Raw genomic sequence first — 16303 nt, 5'->3', positions numbered from 1 at the left:
CTTGGCTGATAAGCCAATTTACTTTTCCTTACTATCTCTTGTAAATCACATGGAAATTGCCTGAGGATTAGATGTTAGAAACCTTCAGGTGAAGTATGTTGCTTGATACTCAGAAGGCAGAAGTAATCTTGCTGTTTGACTTCCTCTGGGATTAGGCAGCCAGGGAATAAGATGTAGTTTAAGGTGTGTGGGAGGAAGTGTTTCTGTATTATTCCAGCTCTTTTTCAGGACCTCTGTTCATATTGCTGGGTTTGGATGCAAGTATGCTGAGAAAAGTGTCATAATGAATTAGCCTGTAAAGAAGTAAAGTTAGGACAAGCAGGAAGAGATTTCTGTGGTACTGTGTGCTGAGCAGCCTGACTTGCTGTTGAATATTTTCTCCCAAACAACCTTGGTGCTGTAACAAACATGAGCTCTGTGTAACACATATAAAAATGTACTGAATTAGTGAGAAGGTTTGGGGGAGTGTTTTAGGCCATCTCACTTTATTTGAAGAGATACTTAATAACATGGGCAAGTGTAGGCAGGAAAATATATAAGCACCTCACAAAGGTCTCTCTAGCCTACTTGATCTTAAATAATGTATCAAGTTAAGCAAACAGAAATAAATAAAAGGCTTCTTCTGGTGCCTCTAAATAGTGATGAAATTAACTTGCTCTTGAAGATGCTGACCTTCACCCCTCATCTGTCCATTAATGTCTGTGCAGCACATCTCATTGCTTGGGGACCATGCTGTATGACAGCTGCAAGTGCAGAACAGTGTGGAGGCATGGTGGCTTTTGTAGGACACTGTCTGGCAACAGTTATGTAGGGTTTCAGTTCTGTGCTTCCTTTCAGGACTGCTTACACAAAAGCATTATAATAGCTCCTTACTGACTTTTGTGAAAATAGGAGGAGCTATTGGACACCTGGCTTATGTCAGAGATGCTCTGAGTGTTGTGTGGATGAAGAACCAGTGCTGAGACTCTACAATGGCTCCTGTGGCCTCTCTCGTGGGTAGTCTGTTGTATCATGGTGTGCTGGTTGTATTGGACTCCTGTGCTGTGCTGTCAGATGAGGGCTTTCAAGGTGCTGGATTGAACCAAAGAAGTCCAACAAAGAGACTTTTGTCACTGAGATAATGTCACAGCTTGCAAATCCTGTTTAAGGAGAACTGGAAATGCTGACTGCTGCAGAGGGAGCATGGGTAGTAAAAGCACTTCTAGCTTGTTACCCTGTCATGCAAGACAGTGCTGTTAATGCTAGACAATTGTAGCAGACTGGCAGTAATAGGGAGTGGCAAAGGAGATTAGCAGGAACAAAGGAATGGCCAATGATCATATGGGGGGAAGAAGTCCTGAGGAAAGCATGTGGTAGTTACTGGAAACCATTGTGGAGCGTGAGGTAACACCACAGCATCTTTTCTAATCAAAACAATTTTGGAATTTATGAAAATGCATGTTATGAAATGAAGTTAAGGGCAGTTTTCCTACTTTTTATGGCAGTGATTTGAGGAAAATGTGATGTTGGAACTATGGTAAGGAACTCGATTATGAAATTTTATGCTATGGCAGCAAGTAATTGGAAAGCAATTTGTGTTATTTTGTATCAGCAAAACTAGTATCTCTGGCAGAGGTGTTTTTTTATTGTTGAAATTGTGTGAATCTACCTCTTGTGTTAGTATATGGTCAGTTCTATAAACTGAAACTACAAGTTGCAACAAAGTAGTTCTTGTGGTGTTTTTGCCTTGTCATTCACTGTAAAATGAATGCTAAAATACTATAGTGAGTCATGAAACTCAGTGAAAACACATTTCTGTAATTTAGAGGTTTTTTCCCTAGGTTTTACCAAGAATCAGCAACCATAAATGCATATAGGAAGGATGACATTTACTGTTGAAATAAGTTAACTTTTTTTTTAAGCTGTAGGAGTTAAAATTTAACTTATAATAATGCAGTTTGGATCGGGGTAAGAGTGATTGGTAAGATTGATACATGGGAATTCCTTTTGAAGGATGGTGTTTTAGATAGTGTTTCCTTTACTGCAGGAATAACTTCTTACTTTCTTGCAATGCAGTGTTTTTCCTCAGAAAGGGAGAAATCTCACAATTGAGAAGGAAAAGAACCAGCTGAATTTTAATCTGAGTATCAGTCAACTTCTCTAATATAAATGGTTTGGCCATGTGCTGCTACTGCTAATGGCACATTTTTTCTTATGTGGATGACATCCTTCTGACCTTGTTTTATGGAACAGAGAAAAAGGCATTTAACTAACAAGACCCAGTGTGGAATTACCTGTGGCATTTCCTCAGTGCTGTATATGTCTGTTTTTTGGAAGTCACTTGCCTGACAAGATTTATTGATAGTTAGGCAGTAGATCTGTTAATTCTTTGAATTGGAAGCAACATTCCTGGAAAGGACATAATCTTGAATTCAGAGGAAGTACCAGGAAGTAAATGCAGCATAGATCTTGTGATAGAAGTAAGGAGGAGCCAGAGGTTTCTTTGGTATTATCAATGTGTTCCTGAAATATGAAGGTCCCCTAGTCACCCTAAAATACTGAATTTTGTACTGCCCAAAAGTGTGTTTGATTTTTAATAAGAAATCAGTTCCCAGTGGCTAGTTACAGAAATGGGTTTCTTTACTTAAAAAGGAAAATGTTGTGCATTCTTTGTTGTACATAGCAGCAAAGTGTGGGCTGATGGACTAAAAATACCTCCTAAGAAGCTGACAAGGAGGCATGTAGTCCCACAGTTCAGTCACATTAAGGGAGGGTTTTGGTGTGCTGCACATGAAGCAGTAGTGTAGCTGCTCCTGCACAGCAACAGTTAACGGGCGCCAGGCAGGGCTGTCAGCATTCCTGCTGACATCAGGGAGAGCTCCGGCAGTAAACACAGCAGCCATGTCTGCCCTTCCTGTACTAGGGGCAAGCTAAGTAAAACACTAGTCAGATGGAGAGCAACGGAGCTGGTAAGAAACTTTAAACCATTCAGGAAGTTATTAATCTAGGAGAAAGACTCTGAAAATGTTCAAGTGTTTAGGTAAATAGAGAACTGTGATTTCAAATCTTCCTGGAGAGAGGGAGCCTATTTGTAACTTGTTCAGCAATGCTTCAAAAGAAAAGAAATTAGCTGCATTGCATTTTTATTCAGGAAGTGTCTTTGCTATAGTTAATCAAGAATGGCTGTACAGATTCTCAACAGCCTGTTGTTTTTCTTAGGAAAAAACCAAAGTAAAAATCCCAAAACCCCTCAAAAATGTGGACTTCTGAATGCATTTTATTCTGAACTACTGTTTTTAATAGGAACTGAGCAATGGAGTCCTGATTTTTTGCTGTAGTAATTTATAAATAAGTTCAGGTTAAAGCATTGGCTTACACTACTCCTAGATTAATGTGTATATTGTAGCAATTATTTTGCAAATATTAGTATTCTAGAGGGCATTTTAAAAATGGGACCTCAGTGCTTTGTAACAGACTACTACAAGCTTCATCTATTAGGTTGAAAATCACTTCTTTCAAAGATGTTTTCATTCTCGGAGAAATTAAATGGCTTCTTATAAACAGAGGGTGGTATTTAAAACGTCAGTCGTAGCAAACTATCTGGCATCAAGGGCAAGAAGTGATGCACATTGTAACTTTGTAAAATGTATATATACCTGAATGTTTTTCCCTCCAATGGGAATTTGTTGTCATATGAATGTTAATGGATCATGGAAGAAATTAATATTGCTCTCTCTTCCCTTCCAGACAATCGAAGGAAAGTAGAACCCCCTCTTGGAAGTCATGATCCTCGAACTGCAGTTCAGTTAAGAAGCCTCAGCACTGTTTTAAAACGGCTCAAAGAAATCATGGAGGGGAAGAGCCAGGTACTTCTTTAGAAATATTTGTAGGCCAAACCATCTAGAAAATTAACTCTTTACTGGGATTTTCTGAGGTTTGTTTTTAGATACGTCATGGTTTTGTTTTTTTTTTTCCCCTGGGTGTTTGAAAGATGAGTGAATAAACTCAAAAAGTGTCGTGTGAATACAGGGGAAACAATTTCAATTTATGCTGACTTTTGACTTGCCAAACATCTGTCATATTGGGGGAGTGAATCATTGCATTTAGTTGGCTTCTTGTGCTTGGACCAGATGCTCTCCTTTTAGAATCCTTCCCACTTATGTGTTACCCAGTCTAGTGAAAGAAAGACCCTAATAGTTTTCCCCTTGAAGGATAACCATGGACAGGTGAAACACATTAACTGTCACAAATAGTAATGAGAATTCTTGGAGTGGTTTAAATCTGCTGCTTACTGTGGTACTGATTGGTCAGCAATATTTGCTTGAAAGGTGTGCCCCATTAATCAGTTTTGATTATAGACTAAAGTCTGGTGGTTGCTACTGACTTGCTGATTTCATCTCCATCTGCTGAGTTGGACCATACCTTTAAGAAGAGGCTCTAGCTGAGGAAAGAATCCACACCTATTTATAAGTGGGGTATAAATAGCTATGTCTGTGGGCAAGCATGAATAGGCAAAAGTACATTTAATTAAACTGGTAGAGGAAGGAAATGACTTTTGACTTGATAGCTTTTATAGGTAGACTTTGAGTAAATTTACTTAGCTTCCAGTACTATTCCGCTTGTAGGAATAATCTTGCTTTGATAGAAGGGGCAAGCTTTTTGAGAGTGAAGCAGAAACCTTTCATTGCAGTAAGCAGGGCATTGAGTATGCCCCTTAGTAATACTTCAGTATGTGGCAACTTTTGAAGGCCCTAGAGATATTCAGATGTATTTGAAGCTACTGGACCCGAGTGCTGAAACAGACAGGATACAGAAGTAAATGAATATGACCAGGACTTCTGGAGACAGTCCTTTAGTTGTCAGCATGCTGACTTCTGTAAAAAAGCTAATGCATCACTGCTCTTGATTGCAGCCATGTTTTGCTTGAGTCACTTCAGGCAGCACTTTGTTCCTGCTCTGGGTTTGGCCTGTCTCTACAGAAGACCTCTTTTGTAGAAAGATTGTGTCAGATTCTGAAAGGTGCTGTTCTGTTGAGCTTCTACTGCTAAAGGAGGCCAGACTTCTTTCTGAACCCTCCCTCGTGACAAGAGCAGCCTGCAAGGAAGGCACAGAGTTGGGCGGTGTGACCAGCAGTGATTGGGTTTCTGGACACAGTCACATACAATTAGGACACAGCATTGGTGTTTGGAACAGTCCCTTTCTATGTGGGAGATCCAGAGACCTGGCTTATCATGCAGAGCTGCAAAAAACTGTTATATGATATCCTCTGCAGCTTTGCAGCAGTTCCTTGGCAAAACTCTTCACTCCAGCTTTCTCTCCTTGAAGCTGAGTGTTTATCTTAAAAAGTTCTAGATTCTCTAAAACACTAGACTGTCTTGAGCAGTCTTTAACCTCTTTCTTTGCAGGTTTTCTTGGTTGAGGACAGCATGAAAGTGTTGTGTCATTGATCATAACTGATTTGGTCTCAAAATTAGTCTAGCAGCTATGTCAAACTTTAGTTTGTGAATATCCATAAATAAATCTTAAAATAAAACCCTATGGATTTTTTTTGATTATGTGAAAATGAGAGCAGGGATCACCTTTCTTTTGTAGAATTACTCTTTTCTCTGATTGTTTTAAGATAATACTTGGAGCAGGTTCTCTTCCTAAGAAAAATCTGGAGTGTATAGTTCCTCTGAAAAGGCTTTATTCCAGAACTGAACTCTGGCAAAGAGTGTTGCACAGGCAGGGCTGTCATGTGACCATTAGCAGTTGTCTCCATCCATGGGAGTTGCAGCTGGTGTGCTCAGAATCACAATTGAGACTTTGTCTTGCTCTATAGCTTCAACACCAATGGAAGTTTTAACTCTGTTTTTATAATGATGTTTTTCCTGTGGCTATACCAGTGCTGTTAATTACTATATGTTGTTGTCTGCTGAATGTGAATTTCAGTTTTCTTCACATAGCAGTTAACCTGAAGTTTTGAAACAAGATCAATCTGGGATGGGCTTTTACAACTATTTGCTGAAGTGTTGAAGAATTCAATCAAATAAAAAAACTTTTTACATGTATCTATAATCCTTTCAAAACATATCCTAATATTAGCTGTTGAAATTATGATCCTGCAGTGATAATTTCTGATAACTTGATTTACTCCTAGATAACAGCTTCAACTAATGTGTGGTGGATTTTCTTTTTCCTTCTCATTTTTAAACTGTGCTAGTTGAGGCCCTGTGAGGCAAATGGGGGGCAAATGAGAGGCGAGAGCAATCACTACTTCATATATGTGTTTATTTTTGACTTCCATCTACATCCTATGATAGTTTTATTCTGCTTTGCTTTGATCTTGGATCAAGGAGGCAAATTCCTACTGTATTTATTCTCTTAGTTCAGAACTCTCAACCTTCTGACTCCCACATGAAAAATCCTTTGTGTGCTTTTATGCAAGAGTGTGTGTACATGTGCACGGATATGTGGATATATTTTATTTTCCATAAGCATAGTCTACAAAGAGTCGGGAAACCAAACACGCTTTCTTGTTTACAAAAACAAAAGCTTTTATCTGCTGTCCTCTCTCGCAGGACAGTGACTTGAAGCAGTACTGGATGCCTGACAGCCAGTGCAAAGAATGTTATGACTGTAGCGAGAAATTCACCACTTTCCGAAGGAGGCACCACTGTCGACTTTGTGGGCAGATCTTTTGTAGTCGATGCTGCAATCAGGAAATCCCTGGAAAATTTATGGGCTACACAGGTAGGGTTTATTTACTGAGAAACAGAACAGTATCTATGTGCTCAGCTCTGGTTTACTGCATATGAGATCCTGTCATCTTCTAGTAAATGCTGTATGGGTCTGTAGTGGGCTTAAAAACAAGAAAAAAGAATCACATGACCTAATTCTTCCAGTTTCTCTATGAAAAATGGTGGATTATGCCATGCCTGCTAATTTTTACCACATTACAAAACAAATATGGCCACTATTGAACAAGAGTGTGCAGTACAATAAAGTATGCTCAAGGACAAGCTGCTCTGAGTAATAGCAGTTTTAAGGTATGAGCCACATGTTTTAATTGAGGATCAGGGGAAAGTCTTTCAAATACCAGTTACCAAATTCTAGACATCAGCTGATATGTCATATCTGACTGGCTGTTGTTCTACCATAATTTCTGTGTGTTCTCCCTCCCTCCCTCTCTCTTCCTCTCCTTGTCTCTCTTCTCTCTCCTCTTTCACTGATCTTGTGTTAGGTATCATTTGCCTTGGAAAAATTCCCTGAGTATGTAATTATCCAGGGTTTTGCCCTTTAAGAGAGTATGAGAATTAGACTTGCAAAGAGGTTTTGAAACAGAAAATCCTTCTATTTCCGCCACTATACACCTCTGATCCTGTAGGAACAGAGTACTATTTGTTCCTTTTGGCTTACACTCTCTGGTTCCCTTTTCCATAGGGGATCTCCGAGCCTGCACTTACTGCCGTAAAATAGCCTTGAGCTACGCACACTCCACAGACAGCAACTCCATTGGAGAAGACTTAAATGCCCTGTCGGATTCGGCGTGCTCTGTGTCCGTGCTGGATCCTGGCGAGCCACGCACACCGGTTGGGAGCCGCAAAGCCAGCCGCAACATCTTCCTGGAGGAGGATCTGACCTGGCAAAGGTAAAGGCGATGGCTTCATGCTGAGCTCTGGAATCTCAGCTGTTCTCAGGCTGACAGCTGCCTAGACAAAAACTGGTGGTTTCCACTTAGATTCCAACTCCTGTAAAAACAATCTAATTCTGTGCTTGCTTGTAATAGTCTTCTCTTTAAGTTGAAATGTGGAAATATTTCTAGTGAAGTTTTAATTTGCAGTTCTTCCTTTAATGTACTGATTCAGTGATTCTGTACCAGTGACAGAGCAGGCTTTTGTATTCAGAGTTTAAAGACAGACTCAAAATCACACCAATGTATTGGGAGGCAAGTTAATGTAAGATGGGTGTTTTCCCTGTCAGATTTTGAATTGGACAAGAGAATGTAAGAAGTGCTTTCTGTGTAGGTAAAAGAGAAGTGATGGAAGTAACCACCTGTTTCAGATAAGTGGGATTGAAAGGACAATAGAGAGGACTTATAAAGGTCCTTCAATCTCCTTATTCCTATTGCTCTCAAATGAGGGGATTTTTATTTTTGGACCATGAGTAAAAGAACACTGTACTTCTCAAGTGCTATGCAAGTTATTTTCGGAATACCTTGATTAAAATTGATTTAATTTAGTGTTGTGGGGAAGAAGAAATAATCAGGTGTGGTATTTGTGCTCATCTCCCCAAAACAGAAGAACAGGCAGATGTGAAACTACTGAGGAGGTCTTGAGTCAGAACTTTGTTTATCTCAATGTTAGTGCTAGTGACATGTGCCCCTTAGCAGCTCTTTAGATAGTATTCTAAAAAAAAACATCAAACCATTTTCTGTCTTCAGAAAATGCCCTGACTCTTGCTTTGCATGTTGCTTTTTAGAATATTATGCTTCTATCTGGAAGCATTTAAATGATCAGCTTTAGGCCTAAGTAAAGTAAAGTACTTCTGGTTTAATGTTATGGTAATTTAAAGTGGTAATATAAAAATGCATGGGGTGAATACTACCAAATTTTGAATTGGGGAATAAGTATATATTCTCAGAATCTTCTCTTCAAATGTACAAAATACTGAAAGTATTGCTAGTTTTTTCTTCAGATGTGTTGTTAGTGCCTTCATAACAACAGTTCAGCAGCCAGTAGACATGAACATGTAAAGTAAGAATCATATCTTTATTTGGTGCAGCTTGTAGCACTCAAAGTGATTCCTGTTGTTGAAAGACTCATAATTCTATAATGGAACACAGTCTTCTTGGGAGCCACTGAGTAAATGTGCACTTCTTTTATGTGTGAGAGGAAGAAAGATTTGGGATTATGTGGTTTATTGTTGCTCTAGCAGGATTAACATTTTTGTCAGTGCTTGTTGCACTTTGCAGTAGGCTACACTGCTTTTCTTAAATACTGTTTGGTAAGTTCCTGATTGACCTTAAGATATTTAAACTCAAGATACTGAATTTAAATGGTGCCACAATGGGAACTGGCAACTCACAAGTTCATAATTCAGCAGAGGTTGTGTTCTAATAGTGGCTTCTGTGTGAAAAGTAGTTTGTTTCAAAAGAAATCTTGGGAATTGTCTCTTTCCAAAAGAATGTATCTGAGATAAGATGCTGCAAAGCAGTGAGAAAAGCATTTAGGGAGACTGATGCTGCATGTACTTGTCAGATGTCGCTCTGCTCTTCGAAAAGAGTTGTAGCACAGAGTTTCTGCTTTAACTAATTTGAAGGGCCATGTCCTTTAAAAGTGAAGGAGTAGTGTACTCTGGGTAAGTACAGCTACTCAGGCAAAGCTGCATTGCTTACAGTTTCTTATGAAGAGCATTTATCATGCTAGGAGCATTTATTGTGCTAGAGCACAGCAGGGTAGCTGTACCAGTTGACCTATAGTGGCTTAGATCTGACACAGTTTTGCCAACAGGAATTTCTTTAGATGGTGCTCGAACATCTGCTGTACTTTATCCTAGGGTGGAAACAGAAGGAAGGCTAAGGGGATTGGGATCAGCTACAGAAGGTTGTTAGGATATCTTGGCAAAAGCTGTCTAGCAGTAGCTATGGATAGCATTGCTTGGATTGCAGAGATGGTATGCTGGAGAGATTGGGGCAATGTATCTACTGCCAAAGCATCTACTAGCAGCCTATAGGAGAGGAAGATATGTAAGAAAGGGAAATAGGGGAAGCAGGTGGGAAGGCACGATAATGCAGGAATTAGGAATAGTCTGTATTTTTCAAGAGTTGAGTTTGGAAGAAGACAGGAGCACTGTCTTCCAGATACCTTTGGCCTACAGATCGGGAAAACTCTCTCCGTTCCCTTGTTGATTTAACAATCCTGGGTGTGAGTGAGAGGTAACATGACAATTAACTGTACTTTAATTACAGTTGTTCTGATGTTCTGAATGTCACAAATATCTCAAACATCTCTATCATGCTCCTTTCCCTGCAGTTTGATTCACCCAGACTCTTCAGCTACCACATTGTCTGCACGCCTTGGGTCTGTCCAGGAGGATGCAGGGAAGTCACCAGCTAGAAACAGGTAAACTAATAATTTCTGAGTATTTTCTGTTCTGATGCACTCCTAGCATACTTGTTTCTGTAAAACCTGGGTTTCCAGGCTTGTTTTTACTGAAAGCGCTGTTTCATGTCTAAAATGGGGCGTCTCACTGCCCATATGGAGTGGTAAGGAAGAGCCATTTGTGTACATCTTCATGTTAACAAATGTACTACTTCTGAGGGCCTGTAGTTTGATGCTGACTTGGTCAAGCAGAAGTGGTGGTGAAGAGGACAGGAGGGGAAAGAAGTGGCTACAAAATGTACAGTTCTGAGGAAGCTCAAGAAAAGAGAGTAACACATACCTGGTAACGGGAAACAAAAAGACTGAGGTCACAGAGGAGCAGAGGTGTAGTTTTTGTTTATTTGTTTGTGTGTGTCTCCATCCTTTGCTCTTCCATTAAGGATAATCTTGTTTAAATTACCAGGCTTCATCAGGCTAAAATCTTTTCATAGCTCTTTATGCAAGAGTTCATCTTTATGGGATTAACTTGAAAATGTTCATGAGACCTTTAGTGTAATTTGTGAGTACTTGAGCTTAATCCCACTAAATAAGCTGGTATTAGAAGTACAAGTAGCTCCCACTTCACAGTACTGCTATGGTGCAGCTTGCATGCTTCCCTTATGGTTAAATTAAGGAAATGAAGGTGAGGAACAGTGCAAAGATAACCTAGATTTCAAAACTGGAATTGGGACATTCAGTGATTTCTTTGCATTTGTGTTATAGGAATACACAATGTTTAGCAGTTTGGAGGGATCTGGCAGAACCAGTGAAGACAGGGGGATTCAGTTGAGAAGAATGCTGGGTGTGGTGAGAAGGATTCTGGGAGTGCCTTTTGGAGAATGGACTGCTTGCAGCCTTTATCTTCTGGGTGATGGGGGTGGTTTGGAGGAGATGCACACTGACTGTACATCTGAGACCCAAAGGTCTCACCTGGGGGAGTAAAATACTGGTGAATAAATGAGTACCAAAAATCAGTTCTGGGAAAACATGGTAAGGAGTCCAGAATTAAAAGTCTAATGCTAAATAACTGCTGTGACATCAAGAAGTGTGTGAAAGCTTGAGGATGGTCTCATGCCTCCTGTTTGAATATGACTCTATTTTAAAACTTTTGCTGTTTGCTCAAACATGTGGTAGTAGGATGGTTTTAATCTTGATCTGGCAGACCTAGGTTGCTTATTCAAGTTAAATTTTAACTCTCTGGCTGTTCATGGTGCCACCAAAAGTACTTGTTTGTTTGGACACATGTAATGATGAGCTATAATACATCTCTGTTAAAAATTCTGAACCTTTGGAAAGCAAGCTACTGGCTTTGATTTAAGTGATGTTAGCCTTTAGATCTTCTCAAAGCAGCTGTAGCCATTTCTTTGAGAGAAGCTTGACTATTCCCCTTTCTAGAGGAGATGAAGCAGAAAATATACAGGTTGAGTGCATTTAGAGGCAGGTAACAGAAGTTACATATTGCTGTTTGTTTTCCGTGTGGGTGGAAATGTGTTATTTGTTCTCAGTCTTAGTTTTTATGATGGGGGGAAAACCACAGCAGAACAGTCAAATGTTCCAATCAGGGTTCAAACTGCTCCCTTGTAAGTCCATCTAAAGGATAAGCATTTCCATTGCAAAATCTCCCTCTCTGGTTTTAAGAAATATATATATGATAAAGGCCCAGATATAATTGTTTATGATAAAGACACAGATGTGAAATGCCACTGTTCTAACTTGCTTACACCCAAATACAAAATCTCTGCTGCTTACAGGTATGTGGTACAGTTAAAGCAGCTGTTGTAAAATAACTGGAAGAGTGCTTAGTTATGGACTTCCATGTCAGTCTCATCTTATGCATTAGGATGCTTTCTGTTAAGGTGCATAACTGCAGTATAAAAACTGAAATAGGGTGGCATTACTTTTTTCATGCTTGGGTTGAGCCGCATCATCCATGGAGAATTTTTGGGAATAATTATGTATGTCTGTTAGCCAGTTAGCAAGCTCTTTGAAGTTATCAAAGTTTCATTCCAAAGGCTAAAGGCTGGCAACTGTTTTCATGAGATTGGTGCAAGCCTCTTCAGTCAGTTTAGCACTGGTATTTTGAGTTTCCCTGTTGATATATGCAGAAATGTTTTCCATCCTCACTCCTGAGAGTGCTGTTAGCACTGAAGGTTACACTGCAATTGCTTCTGTAGTATGAGAAGTTGCACCCTGGTTATTCAGAGTCTCAGGTCTAGTTGTTGGTTAATGGAACAGAAGGTATCTGGAACTTGTTTGCATTTGTAACTTTGCAATGATAATTGCAAAATGGTGTGTTTGTGCTGGAGTGCACAGCAAAGGTTTCCTAACAGCTGGGCCAAGATAGGGGGGGTGCTCCATATTGCAGTACAAGGGGGATTGCCTGCTGCAGTGACCTCCAGCTTCAGAAGATGGTTTAGTCACTTTGGGGAACAAGTGCTCAAACTTCAGACTCTGCAAGCTTTCAGCTGTGTATATGAGAGCTGAGGACAAGGAATTTTAAATGGGACAAGGAGAGGAGGAAGTCTTAGTGCTCTGTTACAGGGATCTGGGTGTTGGCTACCCTTGCTGACGTTTGTCTTGTCTCCAAACTGCTGGAGGATGCCATCCCTTCCCCAGTCATTTTAAATACAGACATGTATGAGTTGGTGAGCCTAAACTTAGTTCCAACTGCATCATACAAGATCTTTACAGAAGTTTATGCATACCTTAGCAGTTCCAAAGCAATTCGCTTGCTTCCTAGGGAGTCTTTCTTCTGCTTTGACAAGGGAGAAAGAATTAAGCAGTCTGTACTGACAAAAGTAAAGTGTCCTAGGCTTGAGCTGGTTTTTAGTATGCTATAAGATACTAAGAGGCCTGTTCTGGTGAAGCACCAGAATACTTAAAATTGAATTGTTCTCTGTTCCCCTGCAGGTCAGCCAGCATCACTAACCTGTCTCTGGATCGGTCAGGGTCGCCCATGGTGCCTGCCTACGAGACGTCAGTCAGCCCGCAGGCCACTCGCACTCATATGAAGGCAGAGACCAGCGAGGATGAGCGCAAAATCCTTCTGGTATCTTTCATGCTTCTCTTTGCCCTGCTCTGTGAAGACAGTGAGGTTTGCCTTGTGTCATGCAGCAGGAGTATTTTACTGCCTTTTAAAGCTCTTCTCTAAGCACTCTTACCTGGACCTCTCCTCCAGGGGGAGCAGAGATGGAGAATATTGATGTTGTTTTGGACATTACTGTCTTCCTGAAATAAATCATAGTTTCATAGGATTTTGCATACAAATGTTTACAACTTTAGTCTTGCTAAGTATGGAGCTGGTGTATGGTGGCTCTTTGAGTTAAACCTGTCATGGTTGCAGCTGTGATGCAGTGACCTGTTTTTGTATTTCTTCAAGTTGAGATTTTCATAGGCCTGGAGCTTTAAATCAGGAGCTTTTAATGGCTGCTTTGAAATAGTTGCACCATAATGAATAAATTAAAGCCCTTATAGCTTACTGGGCCAAAACATTTGTTTGCAGAATAAGTAAAAGATTTTGTAGAAGGTTGTAATTATGTATTTTTTAAAAAAAAAGTCAATGTGCACTGGTGTTCTGCGTAATCCTATTATCCTTTCTACCCAGAGGCAATGTTGTAGGTTTCAGTTACTGTATAAATTTCTAAACAGAAAAAATCTGTTTTGTTTCTTTGAGGGAAGGAAAGGGAAGTGTTTCCAACGAATAAGGCAAAGAACTTGCAGAGAAGGGAAGGCAGTATTTTTCACACATTAGAAGACTCAAGATTGCGCTCCATTGCCACTTTAAAATCGGGCTCGTTCTGTGTTACCAGGTTCTGCCTGCTGTCAGCAGTATGCTTTCAAGTGTGCCTGAGGGTGTAGAAACACTAACTCCTGTTTACTTGCAAAACTCCTTTCTGAGTTCCTGTGTAAATGGATAACCACCTGAGGGAGAAACCTGATTAAGGCATGTCTTTATACCACCCTGCTTCACAGATGTATGTTAATTCAGGAAAAAGGAAATTCAAACCTATATGAATCCAACTTGAAGCAAGATGTTCATGTCTCGGTACTCTTTGGCTTCACATGGCTTGATTTTTTTGGTCCATTTTCTTTCTTGAGGAAGAAGAAGACTGGTACTCTTTTGTTCATCTAAGAGCAGAAGATGGTGTCAATGAAGGCTTTTCTATGCATTCCTACTGTTTTGTTTAATACTCTTACTGTGTGGAGTTGACTCTATGTCAGGAGTTAATTTACAGCCTAACCTAGTTCATTCGGAAGACTAATGAACTTTGTTCATGAAATAAAGGTAGGGAAGGTTGTATGTACACTGGGATAAGCACACACTTCAGTGAACTAGAGGTCAAAATCCTTGAGTTGGAAGGATTTGCTTTGTTCTGCCTATTTCTTCCATTTACTTTATTCACCAGTTCAGGACAGCTGAACTGTGGAGACTACAGTTGCTTCAAATTGTGTGATCCTGTTGCGTTCTGGTAATGATCCATTTGATTCTGTACCTGGGGAAGGAGAGCTGCTGCCATTGGTTTTAGGGTAATACCCAGAACAGCCACTGCTGGACTGAAAGCAGAAAGCCAGTTCAGTAATAAAAGCAGAGCATAACTCCTGGGCCTCAGGGCACCCTTTGCAAAATGCAATAATGTGACAGTTAATTTGAGAGCTGAAACCAGTTAATATTTAATTAAAGTTTTGTTACACAAAAACAGAACAAATGTGGCATTTGAGAAAGTGAGCTGCAGCATCTTTTCTCCGCACCATGGGATGGTCTGCTGCTTGGTCAAAATAATTCCAGATTCCAGTTTCCATCTGTAATAATGACTTGTGCTAATCGAGGGCACATATGGGAAGACAGAAGTGGCTAAGTGCAGAGAAACAGCTCAGTTTGGATGGAGCACAGCCTACAGAAGAGTTGGCACACATGTTTAGCAGGCTCCAAAGTAGGTTTTAGATATAGATTGAAGTGTTCCAAGTGATGAGGGGAAGAGATTCACAGATTCAAAAAAGGTTAATTAAGTTGGGAGGAATACACGCATTTTTTTTCTTAGTGGCCAAAGCTGTCAGTGCCTAAAAAAAGCTTATAAGCCTTTTTATTAAAAAAAAAAAGCTTCACAAGCTAACAATGCCTAGAAAAGCTTCATAAAAACTGGACAATACAAAACTGGATCCTCAGTAAGAGATAGTATCCTAGCAGTGAACATTGCTGTGTTAAGTACTTGCTTTATATCTGGTCTTGATACTGGACTAATATATTCACAATATTGAACATGGGCTGAGCACAGATAGTATAGGAAAACCTTCTTGCCAAGGATGATGTCCTCTGTTTCTTACACCTCCTGAGTTTGAGAGTAGGGTGCAAGGGGGCAGTAGTGAGGAAATAAGTATTTTGCAGGCAATACAAAATGTTGCCTCTTCAAAACTCCCTTATCTCTAAGGGTATCCACTTTGATTTTTTATTGTTCTCAACTGGATATGAATGGAAGGAAATAAGGAGCTGATTTTGTATCTGTTTGCTATTTCTGTTTGCACCTTTGCATAGGTTATGCTGAGTGGTTTAGATTCTGTGCCTATTTATGGAGGGTTTTTGATCTAGAAGCTGATCTGAAGGCCTGGGTTGATGCCCTTGGAACCAGTGCTGAGATAGACTGGTAATTAATTAGCATATCTCTCTTGTCCAGGACTCAGTCCAGCTGAAAGATCTGTGGAAGAAAATCTGCCATCATAACAGTGGTATGGAATTTCAAGACCATCGCTACTGGCTGCGGACACATCCCAACTGCATTGTGGGCAAAGAACTGGTCAACTGGCTCATGAGAAACGGGCACATAACCACAAGGTAACCCTGATGCTTTGAGACAACAGGTGTCCTCTGTATAGAGGAGGTTGTGTGAGTTTGAGCTGATCTAGGGTACCTTAAAATGCAGAGATAGGCCCCTTTGCAGGGAGATGAGAGAGAAAATTCAAATCTCCCCTTTACTGCCTACCCTGGAGCAGGTTGCAGTCTGACTCCATGTGCCCCAGAACAGCAGGGCGTGGAGGCTGTCTGGTTTGGAAACCAGTATGAGAGGTAGCTATGGGACTAGTGTCACTCATATGGAGAACAGCATGTGTGTTACAAAAATTGTCCAAAGGTGTTCACTGGTACTCCAAAGAGCAAGTCTGCCTCTGGGATCAGAGATCACTAATAGTGTTTGATAGCTGAATTTTCAGTG

General features: G+C 40.2%; 1 protein-coding gene across 6 annotated transcripts in view; it reads left to right on the top strand.

The window, feature by feature from the left end:
* The window catches only part of PIKFYVE (phosphoinositide kinase, FYVE-type zinc finger containing), a 63191-nt gene that overhangs the window by 6099 nt on the left and 40789 nt on the right, over positions 1 to 16303 (top strand). For 5 of the 6 annotated variants that reach the window (XM_021531311.3, XM_021531312.2, XM_021531310.2 and 2 more), the window contains exons 4-9: positions 3727 to 3845; positions 6540 to 6711; positions 7402 to 7609; positions 9993 to 10082; positions 13011 to 13149; positions 15770 to 15927. In XM_021531311.3, coding sequence (XP_021386986.2) covers positions 3727 to 3845; positions 6540 to 6711; positions 7402 to 7609; positions 9993 to 10082; positions 13011 to 13149; positions 15770 to 15927 — 886 coding nt within the window. Of the gene's footprint in view, positions 1 to 2810; positions 2949 to 3726; positions 3846 to 6539; positions 6712 to 7401; positions 7610 to 9992; positions 10083 to 13010; positions 13150 to 15769; positions 15928 to 16303 lie in introns of those variants that run through there. The other variant, XM_021531315.3, reaches the window with a different exon arrangement.

This window comes from Lonchura striata, chromosome 8 (assembly GCF_046129695.1).
Source record: "Lonchura striata isolate bLonStr1 chromosome 8, bLonStr1.mat, whole genome shotgun sequence".
NCBI classification, from domain to species: Eukaryota; Metazoa; Chordata; class Aves; order Passeriformes; family Estrildidae; genus Lonchura; species Lonchura striata.
This window is presented reverse-complemented; position numbering and strand designations above follow the sequence as displayed.